Genomic DNA, 27,703 nt, shown 5'->3' with positions numbered 1-27,703 from the left:
TATACAACAGGAAATGTGTTTCATTGTTGGCAAAATGAATCATTTATTACAAACATTTAAATACAAAGATGTGACTAACACAACCATATGAAGGAAATTACAAGAAGAGAATAAAAAAATGGTGAGCATAAATATGTACAAATGGAAGGGTGACTACATCACCCTGAATAAAGCTTGAGACGGGACGTGATGCGCGTGCGACAAATTGGACAGTTAGATAAACCCGGCCCGCATTCTCCACAAGTCTGCAATTGCATAAATGTTTCACAAAGGCGTTAGATAAAAGTAGCTGTTAATAGGCAAGAAACCAATGTTGTTATAGCTTACCATATGCCCGCATCCAAAGGCTAAATCTTTTGCATTCATTAAGCAAATCGGGCACACCTATGTAAACAAGGAGTTAGAAACATAACACAACAGTCAATAAGGTGTGAAAAACTAGAAGAGTACTATTGCCTTGAGAAATGCCATCTTCAAGTGCCAAGCACAATGCCTCAAATGTGCCAACTAGCCATATATGTGAAATCCTGGATGTTCATGGGACTGTCCCCTCAGTGTATGGGTCCTATACTAAAAAATCATGCCAGCTCACTCATCATGTGGATCACCTGATTAATGGACTAGCCGGGTGCTAAGGAACGTTCATGTGGAGAATGTCTACATGTAGAGCATTTGTGCATTGTTCTTAAAGATGGACCACCTCAAAATACATTCCTATCATGCTTACTTGACTTTGGTCATCTGATGATGATCGTTGAGCTGATTGTTGAAGGTTGCTTATTTCTCCTAGCGGTGGTTGTGTGCGGGTGTAGGGAACTGGTGGAGGACGTGGAACAACCTTTTTAGCTTTCCCTGTCATGCGTCTTTCATCCATTGCAGACATAAGCATACAAAAAGAGATGAACTCAAGACGTTTGAGAAGAAGAGAAATTAGTGAAGGCACGGATATGTAGTTTATTCTCCCTACCCAAGGATACCAAGTTCCATGGTTGCTTGATATTGAATGGGAATCTCCATTAGTGCAGCGAGAGCAAATGCAGCTTCCTTCTCAGAGGGGCTGTCATCTTTAGACATGATCTCGGTGAAGTTCACAAACTGCGCAAGTGAACATACATCCAGTAAAAGCACACTTCGTACAAAAGAAAGGGTTATAGTTCTGTATTGAAACATGCAGAGTCATATAGCTTGAAATAATCAGTCTACTTATGCAGCCCCTTTTTGCCAGGTACAAGCCATTATCATATGGGCCACCCCATCTCGATTCTTGTCCATGAAAATTAGGCTATTTTGTTATCAGGTTAGGACATGTTCATTGAAATGGACTGATAAGAGAAAATTAACCAACAATCTACGTTTAATGGACACAAGTCGTCCACCTGATGATCAGATCAGCCTAACTATTAAGAAAAACTAAATCTAGAAAGTGGGATCCTAATGATGCCATGACCTTTGGGAATTTTACACTCCCAAAACTGGATGGATGAAGATGCTTCAACATGCAAGAGCTTGAAGGCATTTCAATATAGGATAGCTTCCCTAAGGGTGTTTTTTTTTGTACATAGAAATCTCAGACATTTCTATGGAAATGTGAGTTATGTTGTTTGGAAATTGAATTTTCCATGGAAATTTGCTTCCAATTGCAAGTATCTTCCATGGAAGATTCCCACTTTTTTCCTCCTTGTAGGAATTGGAATCTGTGTTTCCTTGGAAACAAACGAAAGCTTCTTTCCTAATTACCTTACCATCTCCATTCCTCCATTCCAAGAGCAATCTGTGTTTCCTTGGAAACAAACGAAAGCTTCTTTCCTAATTACCTTACCATCTCCATTCCTCCATTCCAAGAGCTGCTAACCCCAATGAAAATCCTGATGGATCTACTGCCCTAAATCTTCTCTTCTTCTTCTTTGCCAAATTGATAAAACAAGTAGGTGATGGGAAGAGAAAGAGTGGTACTCTTGATGAGGGAGAAGATTTTCTCCTGAGAGAGGGGGGTATACAACCCCATTTATTTGCAATCTTCTCATGAACAATCCTCCTAGTCCTAATGATGTCCCTAAGATCTAGATAAATCCATCCAAAATCATAATGAAACTCTCCTTGAGATCTATAAATGATTTTCTCAAAATCATAATCACCTTACTACATGCATCATTCCCATTCATGGAACACTCATTATGGAAATGAATCTTCATGCAAATACAAATTTCTACTTGTATTAATAACATGGCATCCCTTCCTAACAACAGAGACAAGGAATTTCTCATGCAAATTGTGTCAAACATCCCAATTTGCATTTTCCAATGGTGTGCATGACCATTGGATGCAGACCATAGTGACTGCACATGTTATTTCGTCTCACCATTTATCAATCCATATTGCCTACTCTTAAGGGATGGAGGTTCCTTCATTAATAACATTGGCAATGTCACTAAATAAAAGAATAGAGTGATCTAACTTCTTAAATTGCAATACATGGAAAGCCAGTGTATTTTGGAGCATAGCAGAAAGTCCAATTTCTAAGCTACTGGCCCAAAATCTTCTGCACGTCATGGAGTGAACTGTAAAACCGTGATAAGAGTTCCAGAAAAAGAGAGAGAGAGAGAGAGAGAGAGAGAGAGAGAGAGAGAGAGAGAGAGTGTGTGTGTGTGTGTGTGTGTGTGTGTGTGTGTGTGTAATGTCACTGATGTCTCTCAGCATGGTTGAAGCCTAAGGTGCACCATATCATCAACCTTAAGTTCTTGTTTTAGGATGCTAGTTGGACTGTTGCTTCATCAGTTTCCATGGCGCGTGGAGGTTTTACTCAAGCAATCAGAGTATCTAACCCTAAGTCCTTAACTCTATGTACCACTTGATGGAAGGAGAAAGGGATTTTGTCCATGGGCAACATCATTCTTATTCCATTGGAAATCATCTCTTTTAAGCAGGAAGTGAGGAGTGCTAATGCATCTACAGTCATGGAAAATTTTCCTATAATACCCAATCAATCCAAGAATCCCCACAAGGATTCAATTGATTTTGAGCAGGCCAAACGTGCATACTAGAATGCCTTTAAGGGTTTGTTGATATTCCTTTGGGTAATATGATTTACCGAAGTACTCCAATTGTGTCTTAGCACAATTAATTCAATTTAACATGCAACTTGTGCTCTTGCAAAACCTGAAAGACGGATCTCAAGTGGTGTATATCATCCTCACAAGTCAGACTATATGCCAGTATGTTGCTGAAAAAGGCCATCAGTTGTGATGCAAGGTTGAAACATTTCATTCACATTTGCATCATTAATACACAAGAACTTATCCCAAAGACTGACAGTTTGATTAGTCATATGAAGTAAAGATCATACACTTGTACGGGCAGAGAAGGTACCTAACACATTCTCACTTCATAACCATGTTCCCTTACCCAGAATTTTTGTTCGCAGACCAAGGAGTCAATTTAGGACAAGGGATCCTCGATTCCTTCTCCTAAGCTTTCTATAGGATCTAGCCAACTATGAAAATCTGCAAAACTGGCTAGTGGCAACTCTAGTCAAATATAATAACCCAACCACCCCCCCCCCCCCCGCTCCAAAAACACCAGCGAAAGCCCATAAAAAAGGCATCCGTAAGCACAATCCTCCCACTATCTAGCATCCATAGCAGCATGTGAATTTATTTGGATTCAAACTCTCTAATAGGAACTCAGCTATAATCCTTAAGTCCTATTTCTTTGCATTGCAACAATCATATTGCCATTCACATTGCCAGCAATCCCATGTTCCATGAATGAACAAAGCAGGTTGACTGTCATTTTGATTCAGGAAAAGGTTGCCAACAAGGAAATTGTAACTCCTTTTGTTCACTCTGAGACCGATCGACCAATGTTCTTACCAAGTCTTTTAGTCGGGATGCTTTTCTTCGTATCTCTAGCAAGTTTGACATGATTGATATGTATGCTCCTACTTGAAGGGGAGCATAGAATACGGAGAATGCAGGTTGTGTATTTATATTGTGCATTTTCATTATATTTCTTTTTCGGTGTTTGAACGTGTATAATAGTGTGTGCTTCTATAAAGTATGCAAGTGTTTCTCTGGCAATATATATATATATAAAAGGTGTTAGGATTTCTTTCTCTAACACATAAAACAACAAAAGCTTTTCTCTTTTCACATTTTTTTTTTCTTTATAATTCATTTTTCTTCTTTTCTCATTCCCTTCCTAAATTCATCCAAACCAATTGTTCTGCGCATTGGTATCAAGTTAAATTGTCTAATTGATAGGCCCCAGGTGGTGGAAACCGTTAAAAAACTTAATTGTCCAATTGATAGGCTCCCAGATGGTGGAAGCCCTTAAAAAAAAATTTCAGAGAATCCTACATTTCTAAGAGAAGGCTTCCTTTTCAACCGTTGCTGTATCACCCGATTTGATTTTCCCCTACATACCATGTTGAACACTACAAAGAAAAATTGCCTTTCTGACAAAATGCAACTGTGGAACCCAATGGTACACATGTTTTTCATATTTGTTCATTTCCTGAAAAAAATTTCCTTGAGGGAAAATGTGATTTCCATAATTCTTCCTTGTTCTAGACATACCCTAAAATCAAGGGGGAAAAAAAAGGATGTTTTGCTAGTAATTCACATACACTACTATTTTCATATATCATGCATGTAGATGCACACTTATAGGCTGGTTCAGGACACAACATGCACAATAAATGCTATGATGCTCATAGGCTAAAGGTGCGTTTTGGGGCCACTAAAAATGAATATTAACACATTTTCCTCCTGAGAGCACATGTCAGCACCTGTCGGAAACATATCAACAGTTGGGAATAAAATAAGATCATGGCCCACTTAGGTATCCAACAGGCCTGAAATTTCATTGGAATAGGTTTTCGTCATGATGAGTCTGATCAACAGTTTGGATTTTTCATAATGACAAGTCTAAACAACATTTGGGAGAGATATTTAATTAGAATTGAAAATTGTGGGGCAACCAAACACACAGCAAGTGTAATTTCAAAGATTTGAATCTTATAGGTGGAATTATAGAGCACTGATGCATAGGGATATGTTTATTGTCTTGATGTACCTAATCCAATGAAGTGAAATCCATGATTTAGTGAACTTAGAATATTGATTTATTGGGCCCTATCATGGACACAAATATGCCCAAGTAATCTTCAATGTTGGAAGATCCTGGACATCAAATATTTGGTCTTTTCCAGACCATTATTGTATCCTTCACTTAGCCATCTATTCTAGACCACTAATTGAAGGGCTAGGATCTTCCAATCCAGCAGAAATTTTGGTCATCTCCCATCTACCACAGGGACCATCAACTCGAAGATCAGTGAATGGGCATGTGTTCAGTTGATGGAATCTGCATGATGGGACCCATCATCTGGTGGACAACATGGATCTTACATGCTTGTAAATGTGTTTGGACTTAGCAAGGCTCATGATTTTATACCGTTTAGATACATCAGTTGAGACATGTAGTACCTGAAAATTGTCGAATTTACGTGCAGGGATCTTGTCGTCAAAATCCCTCATGTCATCCCAGGGTCCATCACCAACTCCAATAACCACAATTGATAAAGGATAAGAACTGGTCATGGAAAAATAAAATAAATAAATAAAATAAGTCTGAAGGCTTTTGTAACTATGGACACTAGCAAACTTAGAAGGAATTAGCTCTCTTGCTAGCAAGAACAAGATATTTACATTGGTGAATTCGCATTCCACACCACTTATGCATAACATCATTTAGAGAAAAAAAAAAAAACCCCAACCTGACTCACCCATGTCAACTCGACTAGATTTCATCAAGACTCCAGGAAAAAAAAAAAAAAAAAAACTCAATCTGGTCATGAACTGATGGAAACACAACTTGACAAAACAAGAATGGTCTCTAAAAAACTCAATAAAACTCAACTTTAGGCACAAAATATATATATATATATATATATATATATATATATATATATATATATATATATATATATATATATATATATATATATATATATATGTACTTTTAAATATTAAATAATGCTGAAAAGGATCAGGAAAACTAGAACGAGTTTTCGAGAAACTCACCCAAGTTTTCCAGTTGACTCAATCAACTCGATTTTGAGTTGAATTTTCATGGTTTTAAACCATAATGCATAATAGCAAGATTTAGAATATTAGAATGTAAAATGATAAATTCATGTAGGTATATGATACTAATGCTTGTATTGCAATACAAATATTTATTGAGAATGTTATCTTCTTCTTACTCTGCATCATCTTCTTCTTCTTCTTCTGTCTGATACAATTCAATAGAAACATAGAGTGTATTGGAAGTGTCCAAGAAGTATATGAATATACCTTGCAGCGACTATCGCATCAATCGTGCTCTCCTCCTGTGGGCTGAGTTCTCTATCCCCTGTATCAATGCTTCTGGTGACCTTTATAATTCAAAAAGTATGCATCAGATTTCTGTAAAATGATAAGCGGAAATAGAAATAGGGATTAGTGTTTTGGCAATGACCTGCCCATCTGCAATAATAACCAGCACATGATATTGCCCACCATGACTCTCAACGATGTCGATTGCAGCCTCAATTATTGGTCCAAAAGAAGTGGGCCCTTCCAGAAGTACAAGAGATCGGGTGACAATTATTTTAAGGACCAAAACATGTGTGAAGGAAATAATCAACATCATCCAATTTGTATTACATTGGAAACTTTCAGGCAATTCCCTTCATCAGGGGAAATCTGTACATGTCTATTGGAAGATATGGACCTTTGTAGGTGCTGACTTTGTTGAAATGCAAAAAAATAAATCCCAAACAAATGAATGAATTTCATGTATCATCGAATGCTGAGAATTTATCAAAGCCAAACAGAAGGAAAAAAAACAGAAGCTCATCATATTAAGAATTCAATTAAAAACTCTCCAAGAAAATCATCTCATATTCAAATCCATACCTAATAAAATAGCATTAAGTTTCGAAAGAAGGGAAGTATTTCAACATTCAATGTGTATATCCGTAGGAACTTTCCAGTTGTGCAATGAACAAAACTCATAGTCCATTGCCAACTCTACAGTAAATGTGGCTGTACAGTCAGTGAATCCTGACTATCCAGATGGTTGGCACTAGTATGGATGGCCCATCGTATAAAAGCCAATCTAACTGAAAAAATAATAGCAAGTAGACAGCAAACTTCCCCCCTTTCAAATACAGACCATTACACCTTCATTTTCCATCCAAAGCCCAACAGATCCACAGACAAGATTTCTTGTCCCCGTCCAGGTTTTTTATATTTTTTCATGGGTCATCAGTGGTAGGGCCTACCAGATGGACAGTCTAGAATTACTAAGTGTAACACTGTCTACCACGAAGTGGCAACAATAATCTGGGAATTCTTGAGGACTTATAGCATTATGCGATGATACAGTGGCAACTCTATTTAGTTGAAAAATCACATTGAATGCAAGGTTTTAACTCAATAAAAGTAGAAACTAACCTTTCTACTTTAGAAATGATTTTGATGAGGGGAAAAAAAGAATGGAGCAAAAGAAGAAAAAACCAACCTGACAATCGCAAGTTCCGAACAATCTGCCGATAGCAGGTCAAAACTTCTTCAAAGCCATGGCAAGGTGTATGATCACTGTGGAAGCTGAACACTGCTTGATCATGCGTGGTTGCTGCTATGTACAAAAGAATTAAGAAGAAACTATCCACCTAGTAACAAGCTACAAAGCATATATCTCCTACTTGCTTGTAATCCTTCTCCTCTTTAATACAGTTTGATCATTAATTAAGAAAGAGAAAGAAGAAGAAACAAATGAAAGTAATATGGTATGTGAACTTTCTCAGAATTCTTCCAAAGAATGAGAGAGGACGACTAACCATCACCAAACCCGAAACAAGGAATTAAATTGTCATCATCAAAGGGACCCAATGCCTTTCCAATAATAGTTATGGCTTCTTCATATGGATTGGGTGTGGCACCAATCGCATGAAGGCTTTGGTTTCTGAATGAACGTTTGCCTTCAATGAGAAAGATAATGTAAGGGTTTCAAATCAGGGTAACTGCATAGAAAACAAGATCCCAACTCCTATTAAACAAGAGATGTGAGAATTTTCACAAACCTGTCCACTCATTGCTTTTAGTGAAATCTATTCCAAGTATAAGGTTTGATGATTCTAGCCCCGCTTCTCTCAAGGCAGCTATAACCTATAAAACCAAATGCCCAGTCAGAGTACTTCCCAAGGCTTATGTTTTGAGATGAAATGTAAAACTCAATGCAATTTGTTACAGTTAGCCAAACGAACATTTAAACAAAAAAGAAAAAAAAAAAAAAGTGAAAAGAGAGAATCAAGTAGATATGGATTCAAGAAGGTGCCATGATTGGAAGAATTAGTTCATGATGCTTTTAATTGCAATTAACATTGTATCAGCTGATGAGCATCATATCAGCTCCTTATTATAAAGGAAAAGAACGAGTAATTTTTATTGTTATTAGCTCCTCTCTTATTTGATGCATGGGATTTCGTATCCCTAACGAATTGAGATAGTCTGATATATATATATATATATATATATATATATATATATATATATATGAATTTTAAATGCTGATCAGATGTGGGTTCATAAACAAGGTGAGATGTGTTTGTGAGTCATGATGTTAAATTTAATGTTCGGCATAATTTCTACTATAGCCAGATCATTCAGTTGGGAACTTGAGACACGCTGGCTAGTGGGTACATCTTCTTCTTTGTGAATGGTGATTTACAAAGGGCCTTGACATTTCATGATCAATTAGCTTTTTGTGTTTATGTTTCAAACATATGATTGATCACCTACATCTTTATGAATTCAAGATATGGATCGTAACTTCTGTTGGCAACTCAATTGATTTCGCTATGCAAAAGAAAGAAAAAGGAAAATGTTGGAACTACAAAAAAGGTTTGAAGATATTGAGAAAATGATTAGTTTACAATTAACAACTTTAAAGAAGTGCCATCAGTGTGTAATTTGTGGATATAGTTTTTGAAGGGTCTCAATTTAAACCAAACATTCACTATTGCATCAAAGTGAATGTTCTAGGGTTACTTGTTTTAAATAAGGAAAGTCTTGAGCAACTAACTTCAGTTAACCCTGGATATATACCAAAATATAAGTCCACTTGAGGAATGGGACTCATGCGCCTTCCTGTCTCTACAGTTATGATCAAATTCAAATGGATGAATAGCATCGGTTTATCGATAAAATAATCGCGTTAGACCCAAGGCATTGCCTATTCAGAGGCAACATGGGGCAGAGTCACTTCATCTGCTAAATATTTTTTACAATCATATGACAATCATATTCAATAAGCTTTATATGTACAAGGAAAACCTTATTAGAAGCAACATGTAAGGCACCGATGTTGACAACAGAGGGTGGAATAAGAGTTCATAGATGTATATTCAGGTCATTAAGAAGACCATTTGGCAATATGATCTCACAACAGGCTGAAGACAGTGCTCATCATATTCCCATCATATAAAGGACTTATAAACCATGCATCGCTTCTTACATTTCTAGGAGAAAAGTGAACCCCAAGAACGATACACCAGCCTGAAGTCAAGCAACGTGTATATGGGCATTTTCACCCAATCAATGTTAAAATACACTCATAGAAGGAGAGAGAGGTAGAGGAAAAGAAGAGTCCTCTATGAGTCATGTCCTGAAGGTAATGAACTATACCAAGGATAGCACTATGATGCATGTGATGCAGGACCTAAAATTCAAATATAATGTGCAAGATTTTCAGGCTTTATATCACACTAGTTCAGAAACAATTAAACAAAATTCCACATCCCACACAAAAGTTCAAACATTCAAGCAAGGGGAATCTGTACGGGTCCAGGTCTACACATGTTAGGGCTAGATCAATAAAAATTATGAGCCAAACGATACTCAAAGAGAAGTAAAACTCATCCACTCATGCACAGCAATCAGTCCCTAATCCAAGGGATTCACCAGTTTCAGTTTAAAGAACCCTAGGATTAGAAAAGGGGTAAATAAATTGAAAGTAATGCAATATAGGGTTATGGTTAGGGAAAATAAATATGAGGGAAGTAAAATAGGCAGGAAATCTGAACCTAGAGACAGTCCCTGCATGCGGACAGAGAGCCAAACCTGACGCACGCGCGCAGGGGCCTGGCCGCACGTGTGAGGGAAGCCCAAAGCTGGAAACTGAATCCTTGAGTCTGGTCAGTCAGGGGTAGGCTCCAAAACCCCCAAGTTTTGTGTTGATCCGATATGTGGTTTTTACGTTGTACTCCGCCAAAGTTTCAGCCCTCCTGCAGGGCCAGAATCTGGAATTCTGCTATAGAGAGGAAAACTGCTACAATAAAAAACGGATTTGAATAGTGTATGATTGTACGAGATGAGAAGTATGGATGGTAGAAGATGAAGGTGCATCGGGATAGATGTGGCTTCGCACCACGGTAGTTAGCCCTACGATGAAGGGAGGACTTCCCACCCAATTGGATTTCCACAACTCAAAAACTCAGAGGAGTAGAAAAACGCAGAATTTTTATTAAACTTCAATGAATTAAAAAAACTATAAGGGGTGCCTATTTATAAGAAAACCCTATACTCCAAAACTCGCGACATGTGCGCAACCTATTACTTGGTGATGAAGTAAACCAAAATAAAAAAATAATTAAAGAAATCTAAACCGTCTATGATATTCTAAATAACATTAATAAGCAAAACCTAAAATATGAGATTAATCAGACTAGTGGGCCACGATCATGAGATCCCATGATGGGCTTTACTTGACTACCGGGCCCACTCCAACAAACTAAAACTCCGTCTTCTAGCTAGGAGGCCCTCCCTGGACGTCGTCATCGATCCAGATCGATGGTGGGGCCATCCTTCTCCTTGTGTACGTGCATAGGGGGGTGCGTGTGCGTGTGCACGTCATGTCCCTATCAACTCTCCACGGCTGCGAAGATTTCGCCACTGGCGAAACAAAACTCTTACACCACTCCAAAATGTCAGGATCAAGTCTCTAAAGCTCCTCCTCAGTAAGCCACATGCAGTCTGAAGCTGGGCGTGACTTCCATTTGACCAAGTACTTCTCAAACCCGCCATCCGACGTTGAAACTATCTGATGGTCCAGAATATCCTCTATTTCCTCTCTAGGTGTGGGAAGGTTAGGTATGGGACGTAGTAGCTAGGAAGATGGGTCAGGACGGGTAGGTATGAGAGGTAGAGGCTGGGAAGATGGGTCGAGTGGGGGCCATGGATCAAGGAAAAGGTCTGGGGAATTAGGATGGTTAGGTGATAGGCTGGACAAAGTATCAGTGGTCCCTTGAAATGCAACTTGATCTTCCACATTGAATATGGAACTAATTCCCATGGAAGGTGGAAAATCTACCACATACGCATTGAGACCGTTTCGTTTATAATTTTGAATGGTCTAGCGCTACACACGTGTAATTTATGAACAGCTCCCTGAGGGTACCGCTTGGCCTGATTCGGACCATCACAGAGTCCCTTACATTGAATTCCTTGAAACATACATTGAATTCCTTGAAACATTTATGCTGGTCTGCAAAAAGTGTGTAATGTTCATTACTAGACATGATCTTCTGCCTGATTTCTTGATGCCATGAATGAATGTGATGCGACTTTGCAAACTCTGACAGCCTATGGGACAGTGACATAGAGACATGATCAATAGGTTTCCTAGGTTTATAACCAGTAACGACTTCACAAGGACTTAGACCTGTGGACCTATCGACAAAACTATTAAACGTAAACTCGGCTATAGGTAGTACGGTGTCCCATGTTCTGGTGTGCTCTATATCCCTCATAAGGAGAAACTCATCCAATAGATCATCAAGAAAGACATCACGAAACTCATCTACTACCGGAATGGCCTCAATGGGTAACTCTATACTATCCGCTGGTGCACTCTCTCTAGCCATAAGACTGTACATGTTGTACCACTCAAAATAGTGGTTTTGATGTCCTCATGCGGTGGGTGCACGGGTGCACGCCCATAACCGATTCCTTGGTCACATCCATTCCTTGGTCTATCCTCCGAGCCACCTGCCTGAGATTAGGCATCTTCTCCAATGGTGGGGTTTGTCCTAGCGGAGGTCTCTAGTTGGGTAATGCGCACATCAAGTTGTTTAAAGCATTGGTTCATATGTTGTTCCTAGCGCTTACCCAAAGACTTAAACTGTTGGGTCAGCTTATTTATTGACTCTTGCAATTGCTCCATGTTTAGTGTAGGGTGCAAGCTAAAACCATGACCCGAACGTGTGGACATACAACCACTAACTCAACTAAAAGACCTTCTAATACGACTATATGCGTCTAAATGGGACTAAATAATCCTATGAGACTCTATATGAGGGAAATTACACAATGCTACCAAAATCCAGCAATATAGTTGTCAAAATAAGGGGATAACAGAAAGTTACAACAATGTGAATTGCTAACTTCCTGATAACAGAAATTTCAGCAACTAACATCAGGAACTACGGACTTCTAAACAGCTATATGTGATGAAACTAGATGCATGATGGACTTAACAAACTAACTCTAAACATGTAATGCATTCCCCTATAAGAACCCTAGGCTCTGATACCAAATTTGATGCAGGACATGAAATTCAAATATGATGTGCAAGATTTTCAGGCTTTATATCACACTAGTTCAGAAACAATTACACAAAATTCCACATCCCACACAAAAGTTCAAACATTCAAGCAAGGGGAATCTGTACAGGTGTAGGCCTACATATGTTAGAGTTGGATCAATAAAAATTATGAGCCAAACGATACTTAAAGGGAAGTAAAACTCATCTACAGATGCACAACAATCAGTCCCTAATCTAAGGGATTCACCAGTCTCAGTTCAGAAAACCCTAGGATTAGAAAAGGGGTAAATAAATTGAAAGTAATGCAATTTAGGGTTAGGGTTAGGGAAAACATGTATGCGAGGAGTAAAATAGGCAGGAAATCTGAACCTGGAGACAGTCCTCGCGCGCGGACAGCGGGCCAGACCTAACGCACGTGCACAGGGGCCTGGCCGCACATGTGAGGGAAGCCCGAAGTCAGAAACCGACTCCTTGAGTCTAGTCGGTCAGGGGTGGGCTCCAAAACTCCCAAGTTTCGCGTCGATCCGATGTGCGGTTTGTGCATGGTGCTCCGCTGAAGTTTCGGCCCTCCTGTAGGGCCAGAATCTGGAATTCTGTTGTAAAGAGGAAAACTACTGCAATAAAAAACGGATTTGAATCGTGGATGATTGTACGAGATGAAAAGTATCGATGGTAGAAGATGGAGGCGAATCAGGATAGATGTGGCTTCGCACCACGGTAGTTAGCCCTTCAATGAAGGGAGGACTTCCCACCCAATTGGATTTCCACAACTTAAGAACTCAGAGGAGTAGAAAAATACAGAATTTTTATTAAACTTCAATGAATAAAAAAATTACAAGGGGTGCCTATTTATAAGAAAACCATATACCCCAAAACTCGTGCCATGTGCGCAACCTATTACTTGGCGATGAAGTAAACAAAAATAAAAACTAATCAAAGAAATCTAAACTGTCCATGATATTCTAAATAACATCAATAAGCAAAACCTAAAATATGAGATTAATCAGACTAGTAGGCCACGATCATGAAATCCCATGATGGGCTTTACTTGACTACCGAGCCCACTCCAAAGAACCAAAACTCCGTCTTCTACCTAGGAGGCCCTCCCTGGACATCGTCATTGATCCAAATCGACGGTGGGGCCCTTCTTCTCCTTGCGTATGTGCGTAGGGGGGGCGACGTGCGTGTGCGTGTGCGTGTGCATGTGCGCGTCATGTCCCCATCATGATGGATATGACAAGAACCTCTAAAAATCGGTTCACAACTTCAACAGCATGAGATATATAAGGACAAATCATTCTAAGGTAGATAAGAAGTGTCAATGAGCTGTCCATAATGTGCCAGATCTTACATCTTCTCTCCATCATCTTTTTTGGATTAAATAATCTCCTTGGGTGTGTGTAAATGCTCCTTATTGTTAAATTGGGTATTCTGGTAAGATCTAAGGTACAAGTTATCCATCCAGAGAATAAGTGACCTCTAAACCAAGAGCGTATGTAAGAGATCAAGGATCATTCATCTTGATAGAGCCTCTAAGCGGGCATTTGGATTGTAAGTTACTTTAGGTAAACTACTTATATCTAAAATAGCTTATCTTAGCTTTTACTTGTCAAGCAAATAAGCATGTCCGGTAAACAACATACTTGTCAGCTAAAAAGTAGAAAAACATATTTCATTTGCAACACACAAGTATTTATCTCTCAAGTTTGTTTGGTCTACCCTCATATTCACTGTCCATCATGTGAGGCCAACCTTTGATGTGGACTGTTCATTGTGTGGGCCCGCCTTTGATGATGTCATCCATCATGTAGGGCCCACCTTGGATGTGAGCCATTCATTATTAGGGGGCGACCTTTAATCTTCACCGCCAATTATGTAGGGCCCACGGTTTATGTTGGTAATCCATTATGTGGGGCCCACCATCAATGTTATTATCCATCATGTGGGGCTCACCTTCAATATCCACTACCCATCCTATGGAGCCCGCCTTTGATGTGGACTGTCAATCATAAGGACCCCACCTCCAATGTGGGGCCATCCATCATGTGAGCCCTGCCTTGGATGTGGGCCATTCATAATTAAGGCCAACCTTTGATATAGACTGTCCATCATATCAGGCCCACCTTGATGTGAGCCATCCATCATGTGGGGCTAGTTTCAATATCCATTGCCCATCATGTGGAGCCCACCTTTGATGTGGATCATCCATCATGTAGGCCCCACCTTTGAAGTGCGTCATCCATCATACCGACCCACTTTGGATGTGGGTTATTTATCATTATGGGCCAACATTTGATGTGGACCATCCATTATGTGGGCTCACATTAATATGGGGTCATCCATCATGTAGGCACACCTTCAATGTGGATCATCCATGGCATTGGCCCCATACACCTTGGATGTGGATAGTCCATCATGTGGGGCCTCCTTTGATATGGACCGTGAGAGAGAGCCTCCTTTGATATGAACTGTGAGAGAGAAAAGTAGAAAAGTGACAAGCTAACAAGCTAAACAGAAATACATATTGAGATAAGTCGCTTTTAACACACAAGTTGCTATTACAATAATGCTTACTAAACTAATTTTAGTGAAAAAAGTAACTTAATCACTTAACATAAGTTAAATATTGGCTCATTGGTGGTATCCAAACAGGCCCAGTTTTGAGATATCAGCACTGTCATCTCCAGCAATGAAGATTCCATTCACATATAGAAGCAGCGAGATAACACAGAGCTACACTCAAGAGCATAAACAAGGTGTAATCATTGTAGCTCAGACTATACACTTCGAATAACTTGTTAGAATTGCTTAAACCCTGCCCTTCAAGCTTATTTTAACCAATATAATGACTTTTAAAACTAAGAAACCAAAGACCAATCATGATAATATCCAAGAGGATGCACGGTCTCCTACAAATTGCCATGCCAAAAGACATTTTCATCGCCTTCTAATAGATATGCCATTGATGGAAAGTAGAGATAGTTACAACTATATGGATCACCGCTCACATTTGTTCACCACCACCACCATCATCATCTAAGCCTTATCTCAATTAACTGGGTTTGGCTATCAGTTAGATTATAGGTCATTGAGTCTTTTCTTACTACCTCCATCTATAGGGCACTATCATTTAGTGTATTTGATATTCCATGCCATCCAAACCATTCACAGAGTTATTACTAATCAGATAAACTGTAGGAACAAATATCATCCTCGAACAAAACTTTTGTCACCAGGCATTCAATCCCCGCTGTTTCTTGTGGTATGGCCCACATGAATTTTGGATCTGCCTGATTTTTCGAATCCTTCCCTATTGTGGTCTCTCAAAACAGATGGAGGAGTGGATTTGTCATGGAAATCTTTGTAGGCCCCACACAAACCGGGAACAGGCCTGAAGTCACAGGCAATATGCTTCTAATTAGTTGGGATAAATGATTATAATGAGGATTACTAGGGTCCTAGCTACCAATCGGGGGTAACCGTCTTCTAATTACTCTTCAAATAACTATTGTTCACAACCACTACCTGTTGATGTTATCTTTTGGGACGTCTATTGCGTCCTGAATAACTCCTGAGTAAGCTTTTAGGCCCACCGTGATGTATGTGTCTCATCCATGACCATCCATTTTACCCCTCAATTTAGGGCACGAGACCAAAATTGAAGCGTATATGTACATAGCTTAAGTGGACCACACGAATTGAATGCTTACTTATGAAAACTTTTCAGAGGCTATAGAAGTTTTGGAACAAGCTGATATTTATAATTTTCCTTCGTTCTTGTTTATGTGACCCTGGGAGCAAGATGACAAATAGACAACATTATGGGCTCTAGAAAAGCTTCAATGGTTGACATCATTATTTCCAACTGTTTCCTTTGGTGTGGTCCACTTCAGCTTTGAATATGCTTCAATTTTGAAATTGAGCCTAAAATGAGTAGAAAAAACGGATGGATATGGAGGACATGGATAAGAAACGCACGCCACAGTGGGTATGCAGTCCACGTCCATCAAATAACTACTGCTCACAGCCCCAACCTGCTGGGGTTATCGTTTTAACTGGAAGTGGATTGGTTGGTGTACCATACACCACTGACTGGCTCGTGTGTTGACGTCACCAAATTCTGTGGGTCCCATCATGAGGTATGTGTTATATTTAAACGGTCTGTCCAATTCGTAAGCTCATTGTAAGTCTTGAGATGAAAAATAAGACGTCTAAAGATCAAGTGGACCATACCGCAAAAAGCAGTGGGGTATTGAACATCTATCATTGAAACCCTTTTGGGGTAAGAGAAGTTTTGGATCAATACGATATTTGTTTTTCCTCTTTATCCAAGATTGTGTGACCTTATGAATAGATTAGATGGAAATTAAATATTATGGTGGGCCTACGAATGTTTTAACGGTGAGAATCAGTGTCCCACTGCTATTTATGGTGTGGTCCGCTTGAGCTTTGAATATGATTCATTTTTAGGTTCATGCTTTAAAATAATCTCACCAAATGGGTAAACAGTATGGATATAATAAATATATCATTATGAGGCTCATGTTACCTGATCTCCTTTGATCTCCTTTGAACCGTTTAACTCAGGACCGTTGGCGTTCATCTTCACACGACTGGTACCCACCCCAGCCATGTCGTTGGTGTGTCGTAGGCCAGCCAATCCACTTCTAAAACAGAAGTGGATTGGAACAGAAGAGGATTGGCTGGTGTACCAGACACTAACGACCTCCTTGGGGCAGAGAATTAAAAACTTCTTGGGGCAGAGAAGCTTTGAATCTAAGCTGATATTTGTATTCTTCCTTCATCATTGTCTGTGAGACCTCATGAACAGGTTGGATGGCAAAAAAAACATCATGGTGGGACTGCGAAGATTTCAATCGCTGCCCGCTACTCTTCTTGGGTGGTCAACTTGAGATTTGAATATGCCTCATTGTTGGATTCAAGCCCAAAAATGGCCGGTGTGGATATAACACATACAGCATGTTGGGGCATGGCAGTTTGCCACATCAACACACCACGGAGGAAGGCGGTGTGTGGCACAATACGCAATCCAGGAAAGGGATTGTGTCGTGTGCCACATACCACGACCTTGTTGGTATGTTGACGCCACCAAGTTCTATGGGCCCCACTATGATGTATGTGTGTTATATCCAAACTATCCGTTCATTTGACAAGATTATTTTAAGGCTTGAGCCTAAAAATGAGATAAATTCAATCTTGTAGCGGACCACACTACATAAAGCAGTAGGGACCGAACATATACGATTGAAACCTTGTTGGGGTTATAAAAGTTTTGGATCAATCTAATATTCCTTTTTGTCCCCTCATCCAAGTTTTGTTTCCGTGACCTTATGAACAGGTTGGATGGCAAATAAACATTACGGTGTGCCTTAGGAATATTTCTAAGCTAAAAATGATTTTCCCACTGCTTTTGTGGTGTGATTCACTTAGGGCCTGTTTAGCTGGGCAGGTTGGATGGGATTGGATGATAGTAGAGTGGATAGCTAGAATTTCAAGGTAATGATAGCTGTGTCAGTGGATTGGTGCAAGATTCATGGGATTGTTATATCTGGTCTGTTTGGCACGCCCGGTCAATCCCGGGATTAAACCTTCCATTCCCTTTCAATCCCTTGAACCAAACATGTCCCAAGCATTTTTTAAGGGATTAGGGTGGATTGGATGGGATTTGATGTCAGTGGATTGTCTTAAGATCCATAGGATTGCTATATCCCGGGATTAGAATCCCATGTCTATTTGGCACGCCTGGCCAGTCCCGGGATCTATCTTCCAATCCCTTCCGATCCCATCCAATCTGCTTGGCCAAACAGGTCCTTAAGCCCTGGGGACCAGATTGCATACCGAGCAACTCAGTAAGCTTAGAGTATCGAGTAAATTGTATTAGGTTCACCATGATTTATGTATTTGATCCACTCCCGCTATCCCTTTTACCGGATATTTTAGGGCTTGAACCCAAAAATGAAACATATCCAATGCTAAAATGGACCACACAACAGGAAACAGAGTGAATTGAACATCTATCATTGAAAAATTCTTGAGGGCCACATAAGTTTTTGATCAAGACTATTTTTATGCTTTACATTCATCCATGTCTGAATGTAGGGGTGTACACAAACCGAGCTAGCTCGGTTAGCTCGCTTGACTCAACTCGAAAAAGCTCAATTTGACTCAAAGCTGAGTTCGAGCTGATTTTTTGAGCTCGAAAATGAGTTCGAGCTGGCCCCAGCTCGACTCAACTCGAATCGAACTCGGATCGAACCTGTTCGATGACTCAATTTCTTTAATATTGATGTTGCTCACCAAGTGTTTGATGAAATGACTCAAAGAAGTATAGCTGGTGAAAAGGAATATATGTATATGAAACCAACATCCTTTTTTTCTTGATTTTTATGTTGCTTAAAAGGTGCTTAGAAGGTGTTTGATGAAATACCTATAAAACCATTGCTACTGTCTCAAATATAGTAAGACTTTGAAGGTGCAATCCAGGTGTTTGTGAAATTATTGCATATGGAGAACTTGGCTTGATCTTGGCTCAAACTCGGCTCAAACTGGCCTGAGCTACTGACCAAACCGAGCCATGCTGAGTTTAAGCTAAGGTCAGCTAGTGGCCGAGTCAAGTCAAGCTAAGGCTAGCTTGACTCGATTCAACTCAATGTACACCCCTATATGAATGATCTTACTAAGAGGGTGGATGACAAATAAACACTACTATTGGGTCTAGCAAGGTTTCAACAGTGGATATCATTATTCCCACCGTTTCCCGCGGCATGTTCCTTTTGATCCTCGATATGCTTCAATTTTGGATTTAACCTCTTAAATTATTTAGAAAAATGGATGGATGGTATGGATAGACTACATACATTCACGGTGGGCCTAACTGAGTACTCAGTACGATTAGAGATGAAAGCGTACATAGTAACTTAGCACGCAATGCGATTTCTAGCTTTGGAAATGACTGACCAAAGGACAGACAGGGGGGACATAATAAGTACGGTTCCACTGCTTTTTCTGGTGTGATACACCCGAGCTTTGTATATGACTCACCAAATGTAAATACGGACAAGGCTGGTGGTGGGTGCTCCGTGGGCTCCACCATGATTAATGTGTTTCATCCATGCCGGTCATCCATTTTTACAGATCATTTTTGAGGTTAAACAGAAAGGAGAGAGAAATAAATCTCAGGTGGACCACACCACATGAAAACAATAGTAATTGGATATCCACCATTAAAACCCTCCTAAGGCCCACTATAATGTTTATTTGACATCCAATCTATTGATTAGGTCATGCAGACCTAGATGAAGAGAAAAAACAAAAATCAGATTGATCCAAAACTTTTATGGCCCGAAAAGTTTTTAATGGTCCACCTTCAATCAACACTGTTTCCTGCAATGTAGCCCAATTGAGATTGGGATATTCCTCATTTTTGTTCTCATACCATATAATCATCTATAAACATAGATGGACGGCATGGATGAAACACATACATCATGGTGGGGCCCACAGAGGACCGACCATCAGCCATTAGCTGGTGGCAGGGGAAGTAGCCAATCCGTTTCCTGTAAATACATAACGGAAGGATCCACGTAGCTTCCTGACATCAGCACACCACCGAGGTTGGTAGTGTGGGGCACACCCAAAAGTTGAATAAACAGCTGGCATCGTTGCCATGTTTGGGACATTCACCAATGGGGTTCGGTTCGAGTCGTGTACCTAAAGTTCTGGTGTCCTTTTTTAGAGCGGATTAGGTGAAAACTCGGCCTCACCCAAGAGGGTGAAGCCCTTACATGGGCTCCACCTTAATGTACACATTATGTATCTGAGACGTCCATCCGTTTTTGTTTTTGGTTTTTTCTAAATCATTTTAAGTTATTATCCAAGAAATGAAGTAGATCCAATTATCAGGTGGACCATACCATACGAAACAATGGTGATTAACCATCCTACCATTAAAAACTTCTTAGGGTGCACCTAAATGTTTCCGAAGTGTTTATTTACCATCCAAATTGTTGATAAGGTTACATAAGCTTGGACGAAGGTTTAAAAAAATAAAATAAAATAAAATAAAAAAATAAAAAAATAAAAAAATCAGCTTGATCCATCACTTTTGTGACCCACTAATGGTCAATCACCACTTTTTCTTATGGTATGGTCCGCCTAGTGTAAAATTGTTACCAAAATCACTAAGTACCTTGGTGTGGCCCATCTAAACTTTTTGTAAGGCTGATTCTTGTATTTTATCTTCATCCTTAGAATTTAGACCTGATTAACAGTTTCGATGGAAGAAACATCACATGTTGTGGATTTAGCTTTTTATTTTTATGTTTTTTGACCTCAAGTACTAACATTAATTGTATAACCGAATGAGCACTGTATTTTACACTTGAAAGCTGATGGGCCCACAGACTTGGGTGTTACATACACGGTGACGTCAAACAAGTACTTGTGAAGGATTAAGTCTTCGAGACACCTTTCACTTTCCATCCTTCTCCATGTGTGTTTCACGTGGGTGCCATAACCTAATAATTATAACATTAAAAGTAAATGGTTCGTAATAATTATTAAACGTCATACACTGTTATGAATATATAAAATACTAAAATAAGCAGAGACTCAACGTGCAGCACATTAAGGCTCTCGCCTCTTTTGTCATAGGGTGATTCAGCTTTGAGTTAAGGCCGAATTGTGTCGATTCCACCGAGTCTTGAGACTGACTCAACGAGTCTTCTCGAGTCAAAACTAAGTCGGACTCTGGATTGAGTTTCCTGATGACTCTGCTCGAATTATCATCGAGTCGGATAAACTACGTACGTCTACTTTCAAGTCAAGTCAATGAGTAGAATAAACTTCGTTTACTTCTTCGTCTCCTGATGACTCTGCTCGAAATCTCATATTGAGCAAACACCAGCCACATGATGTTACTTCCATTGGTTGCCCAAGATGGCCGACCTTCTAGCGCCAACGAACAAGTGCCTATTTTACTTTTTGTTAGATGCCACTCGTTGTATGAGGGTATGACCCATTAAAAATGGGATAATTGTAAACTGTTTCACTGACTTTAGGATCATTGCATGTACCTCCCTTCTTCTTTGTTGATATGGGAACATTGGATGGTTTTCATTTTCAACCGTCCAGTGAATGTCCTGAATCCACAGGCAGGTACTGAAACCCATAACCGAAGACAGTATAATTTGAATTCCTTGCATGCCAGGCATATAAATTTAGAAATTATTATAAGCACCTGCACATGATCCGTCACATTCTGCCAGCGTAACAAAGTTTTTCTTTTAAAAAGTAGGTTTTATTATTTATTTTTTTTCCTTCAACTTTTCGAAACATTTTAGGACAAAAATGTCCTTCATAAAGCCTTGAGTCCATGAATGCCATGGACCTTATTTTGTCAGTGCACTCAACCAACTCTTCTTTCACCACTACACTATTAATATTCATACTTTTCAAGTATTCTATGTTAAACTTTTGTACTTTTTAACTACTCTCTTTGGAGAAACTCCCACAAAAATGAGATGAAAAAAAAAAATACAAAAGTTCCACTTTTAGAAAATGAATTATTATTCTTTTTTCAAAAAATTATTCACAACCTCAACTTTGGGCTCAATTTTGAATGGACAACCCGTGGTCAAATGAGTTAATTCCAGTCCCAGTAGAAAGCTCTTTAAATTATGTTTTCAACGAGTCTAAAGTTGCCCCAATCTGACCTGTAACGAGAAAGTTATGACTATTAGTGCACTTATTTATGGATCTTGTTTGTCAATCACATGGGCTTGTATGTCATTAGTCGGTTAAGCCCTTAAAAGCTGAAGACCGAAGACATAAGTGAACGTGAGCATCAAGAAGTAAAGAATAGGTAAATGATGTGCCTTGCTAACCCCAATCCTTGACTCAAAACAATCCCTTGAACCTCTAGATGATCATGTCTTAATAGGTAAATTTTATTGATAATCCATTAGCCCTAGAAGCTTAATTGGAATATGATAGCTATGGCTAGAAGAGTTGCTAAGCTGATGTGAAATCGTATGCCCAAAACAACAGTTTTCTAGTGGACTTCAATCCTATCGACAGGATGTTGATGAGATTCGATCCAATCGAAACTCAACTCAATCAGATCGAAGAATGAGTCCAACATCCATTGGAGAATATTATGTATTTTTCAATGGGATTGACAAAGAGTTCAATCCTATCCAAGGTCCTTCAATCCCATCGAATGGTCATTCGATCCCATTGAAAAAGCCGTTAACTAGCTATTTCAAATCAGTTTTTTATAAAATGGCATTTGGTTCGTAAGTATTGGGAAGGGTTTTTACTTCTACAAAAGCATATATGATTCCATATTCATAACTCTCTTCTTAAGCCTCTAAACCAATGAATTGTAAGTCATCTTCCTTGAGATTAACACTTTAATGAGGATTGTAACCTCCACCTTGAAGATGAAATTGAACTCCACAATTTTCTAGAGATTAAACCTAATCATATTGGTATACCATTTGTTTAAATCCTCTAAAAGACCCATGAAGGTGAATATTATAGGAATACAATATTTCATTAGTTGTATGAGATTCACTCAACCTTTCATAACATTGATCACATTAAAGGAGCATTTCATGCAAGGTATTTGATCATGAGTTGAAGCCTTCTCAAAGCATCAACATCATTATCGGGAGAGCACTAGGGAAGTTAATTGAACCACGAGAGAGCATTAATTAAGCAACCCAATATGATACATCAAAGGAGCTCAATTCGATAAGTAAATGTCATTGAGTAAGTCCATGTATATTCATTCCTTGTGTAGGATTGAGTGTAAGAGCTTGATTAAAAAACTTGATTAGGTTCTTGTATAAGACCATGCTTCTTATTTATGACCTAAATCAAGTCCTCGTACAGGTTACCAACATAGGTGAATACGTGTAGGTTCTTGTGTAGGACCTAAATTAAGTCCTTATATAGGCCACCGATATAAGTGAATACATGTAGGATCTTCTATAGAACTAATGTTCATGGCTAGCGTATAGAGAACTATGTAAGTCTCCGAGGGAGTCAGTCCTTGTGTAGGATTGTAAAGGTTAAAGGTGAACCTGATTTAAAACATCCAATAGTAAAATTTGACACACTCTATGCATACTCACTCACATGCATGTGCGGTCACATGCACGAGCAAGGGCATGGGTTGTGAGGCAGTGTGGCTGTAGAGGCAGTAATGACTCACTTTACACTTTGCATGTGCACATTATGTCACGAGTGATACTCCCATGTGCCCTTCCATGGACCAACATGATCCGATGTGAGTTATGCTGTGACTAGGTTAAACCGTTATAGAATCGGTTGTAACGAGTATGTCCATTGGAAGATCAACTAGAAGACACTGTCTATTACAATAATTAGTCAACCATGAATAGTCGTTGCATTAATTAGCTGGAAGTGAGCGGCATTTTACTAATCGGCCAATAGATACAACCGTTCCGAGGATCAAATGAAAAAATTTGACTGTTTCGTCAATCACTCAACAAATACGGCTCATGAATTTTGATCATTGATTCGATTGGCTGACTATCAACCATTTCATAGATCGGTCAGCCGAAAACAACCACATCACAAATCTACTGACGACTCTTGACTGTTATTATGTTTTAGTCGATGCAATGTTTCCATTGCACCAAACTGGTGGTAGATTCCAACCATTATAAGAAAAAGTTACTTTTGACTTTTGAGTTAACTAACGTCTTTTTTGACCATTATTAATGGTTTTTGATAAGTCTTTAAGAAACGCCTCATTGCGAAAACGTATGTCCATTCATTCTCTATAAAACCCTTGTAAATTGAGGATTATAACAACATATCTATCTTCTACTTTCTCTCTCTGTAAGCAATAAGTGAGTTATCTATTTTTCATATACGAGTATGCCAAAATAGAAATCTGTGTACTTAGTTCCTTTTGTGGTCTTTTCGTAATTGTTGCATGTAGAACCAAAGGCTTGTTATATCCGGAAAACAATTCGTTAGAAACCCAATAATGATCTCATATCAATGACAGGGGGCGAAAAATGCTTTCAAAAAAACGTATCTAATACGTGCTTCAAAGTCTATTTTAATTTAATTTTCTATCTTGATTTTAACAATCTTAAAGCGTTATTCGATGGAATACGAAACAAATATTGCATCAATCAATCTGATTAACTAGGATCTAATCAAACTTGATTGATTTGATTGCACAAACTTCACCCGTTTGCAAGACAAACTAAAGTTCATGTTGACAATGTTGAAACTCTTGTTGGATTCAAATCTATCTGCAATTCCTCCACCATTTGATTAAGATCCTCAAGAAATGATTGTCTGTAGTATAATCTATATATAAATATGACTTCAAACAAAGAAATGTGGAACACTCTCGAGTTCAAGTATAATGTTGAAGAAGAAAAAACAAAGAAATTTATCATCACTAGATATTTCTATTTTCTTATAATAGATAATAAAGCTTATGTATCCTCTAAGTGGTTCGCTAGAAACCTAACTCTGAACAAGAGGAGATGAATAATGCTTTAAGAAATGCACCATTTGGTACATGACTCTGAGGGAGAGGAGGTGAATAATGCTTTAAGAAATGCACATATGGTACATGCTTCAAACGTGATTCCATTTAATTTTCTATTTTGATTTGGGCTTTTTCCTAATTTTAGGATTGTCCAATTTGCTTGGTCTCGAGGCTATGTTGGGCCACCGGCCTAAGGAAAACCTTGATACTCCTGGTTGTAGTCAATCCGCTTCCCATAACGAGTCACTCAGTATGCAATAAGTGTACTGAGTAAATTGTAATGGGCCCAGTGTGATGTGTGTCTTCACCACACCACCCATCCATTTTAACAACTCATTTTAAGAAAAGCTCAAGTGGACCACACTGGAGGAAAGCACGTGAATTGAGGAAGCGGATTGGCTGGTGTACCACACACCAGCTATATAGCTGATGTAGATACGTGTCGTGAGAAGATGAGTGCCGACACCCTTCCAGCTCCGAGTTGTACGAACGGTTCAAAGTTGATCAAAGTTACACGGCCCTACAATGATGTATTTATTATAACCACACTGGTCAACCATTTTTTGAGAACATTTTAGAGCATTAGCCGAAAAATAATCATATCCAAAGCTCAAATGGTCCTCACCAAAAATAGCAGCAGGGATAGTGATTTTCACGTTAAAAAATTCATAGGGCCCACCATAATGTTTATTTTCCATCCAATCTGTTCATATGGTCATAAATACCTGGGTGAAAAGGAAAAACAAATTTCACATTAATCCGAAACTTCCGTGACCTCAAAAGGATTTCAATGGTAGACTTTCAATCCCCTGCTACTTCCGGCAGTGTGGTCCACTTAATCTTTAGATCTGCCTTATTTTTGGGTTCAAGCGTTAAGACGAGCCGGCAAAATGACAGAGGCTTCGATATAACACATGCCTCGTGATGTAACCCACGGAACTTGCTGACGTCAATACACCAGCTGTATAGTTGGTGTATACGCTTCCGTGAATTGAACTGATATCTGTGTTTTCCATCACCGATCTCAACGTTGCATTATCAACAGGTCGGATGAAGTGGCATTATCAACAGGTTGAATGAAAATGGAGGCCGCAGAAGTTTTGGATCAAGCTGATATTTGTGTTTTCTTTCACCTGTGTCCATGTTACCTCATGAACAGGTTGGATGAAAAATAAACATACCGGTGGGCCGTATGAAGGTTTTAACGATGGATGTCATTATCTGTACTTTTTCCACTGATGTAGTTTACTTGAGCTTTGGATATGCTTCAATTTTGGGCTTATGCCCTAAAATGAGCTGGTAAAGAGGATTAACGGCGTAGATAAGACACATACATCACGGCGGGCCTCACATAGTCTCCTAGCGTGCTGATGGAGGCGTATTTCCTACGAAAGCCTCTTGCGGGAAGTTCCTACGCTGGAAAACTAAGTGGGCCATCGTGATGTTTATGAGAAATCCACCCCGTCCATCCGTTCTGTGATATTATTTTAGGACTTAAAAACCAAATTGATTAGGATCCAATACTAAAGTGGGCCGCACTAAAGGAAAAGGTGGGTAGGGAAATTCCTGCCGTTGAAAGCTCCTTAGGTCGCCAGTGATGTTTATATGCCATTCATACCGTTCATAACGTCATTCCTACTGGGATGAATTGAAAAAACAAATATTAGCCTGTTTCAAAACTTCTGTGGCCCCACGAATATTTCAACTGTGGACGATCAGTCCTCACGCTTTCGGCCCACTTGAGTATTGGATACGGCTCATTTCTTGACTCATGTACTAAAATGAGATCAAAAAGCGGATGAACGGGGTGGATTTCTCACAAACATCACGGTGGGTCTTCCCATCGCAGGAACTTCCTGCTAAAGGCTTTCGCAGGAAATCCGCATCCCTGTTGTATAGAAGGGATCCGCAATCCGCTTCCACTCTACAGGCGTATACTAGAACTAAACAACCGCGAATGACACGGGCCACGCGTTCAGCGCCGTAGATGATCAGCAACATGAAAGAAAGAAATAAATAAATAAAAAGAACGGATGACGAGGATGAGGACGAAGATGGAGATGGACGATGATAATAATAAAGAGGAGGAGAGGGACCAACCTGATCGAGACTGCGGTAATTGTCAGGAATGAAATCATACTTGGATAGCTTTGGTCGGTGACGTTGGTAATCGGACATGCTCCTCGTCGGCTGAGATTTCCTCTCTCTTCCTACGCCGTCTATGCTCCGTTCTCGTGACGGCTGTCCAACACAATTTCCCATGCCTTGAAATTTCAAAAAAACGAAACGGAACGGAGACGTGGTTGGATTTTATAAAAACTAAATGGGATGCTATGATCCTCGACCCGAAGATATAACTCGGGCTTTCACTCTATTGCATCAGTGAAAGTTGAGATCTCTATTTCGTAGCTCGATTAGGTGAAGCGGGGGAAACACCGAGTTAGGAGGAACCTGATTCGGAGTCGGATACGTACTCGACTCCGACACCTATCC

The 27,703-nt window shown here is 39.3% G+C and overlaps 1 protein-coding gene across 2 annotated transcripts; it reads right to left on the bottom strand.

Annotated features, from left to right (window-relative positions):
* LOC131221168 (E3 ubiquitin-protein ligase RGLG4-like) lies at positions 1-27,703 on the bottom strand. 2 transcript variants are annotated; one of them, XM_058216337.1, is made up of 11 exons: positions 27,311-27,703; positions 8,129-8,213; positions 7,886-8,026; positions 7,567-7,680; positions 6,520-6,617; positions 6,357-6,436; positions 5,487-5,592; positions 968-1,095; positions 728-863; positions 328-384; positions 1-245 (listed from the first exon to the last, which is right to left on the bottom strand). In XM_058216337.1, the coding sequence occupies exons 1-11, from the start codon at positions 27,470-27,472 to the stop codon at positions 159-161; spliced, it is 1,194 nt and encodes a 397-aa protein (XP_058072320.1). In that variant the 5' UTR covers positions 27,473-27,703; the 3' UTR covers positions 1-158. The 2 variants fall into 2 exon arrangements, with proteins under 2 accessions (XP_058072320.1, XP_058072321.1); XM_058216338.1 differs by lacking the exon at positions 7,886-8,026.

This window comes from Magnolia sinica, chromosome 12 (assembly GCF_029962835.1).
Source record: "Magnolia sinica isolate HGM2019 chromosome 12, MsV1, whole genome shotgun sequence".
NCBI lineage: Eukaryota > Viridiplantae > Streptophyta > Magnoliopsida > Magnoliales > Magnoliaceae > Magnolia > Magnolia sinica.
Note: the sequence above shows the minus strand (reverse complement) of the source record. Positions and strands in the feature narration are given on the sequence as shown.

What these genes read in the sequence shown, in the direction of transcription:
- LOC131221168 (XM_058216337.1), bottom strand. Translation starts at nt 27,472, where the DNA reads ATGGGAAATTGTGTTGGACAGCCGTCACGAGAACGGAGCATAGACGGC. An exon ending in TCGGAACTTGCGATTGTCAG is followed by an intron (nt 6,618 to 7,566) that starts GTTGGTTTTTTC and finishes TACTTCTGGAAG; the next exon opens with GGCCCACTTCTTTTGGACCA. An exon ending in ATGGAACTTGGTATCCTTGG is followed by an intron (nt 864 to 967) that starts GTAGGGAGAATA and finishes AATGGATGAAAG; the next exon opens with ACGCATGACAGGGAAAGCTA.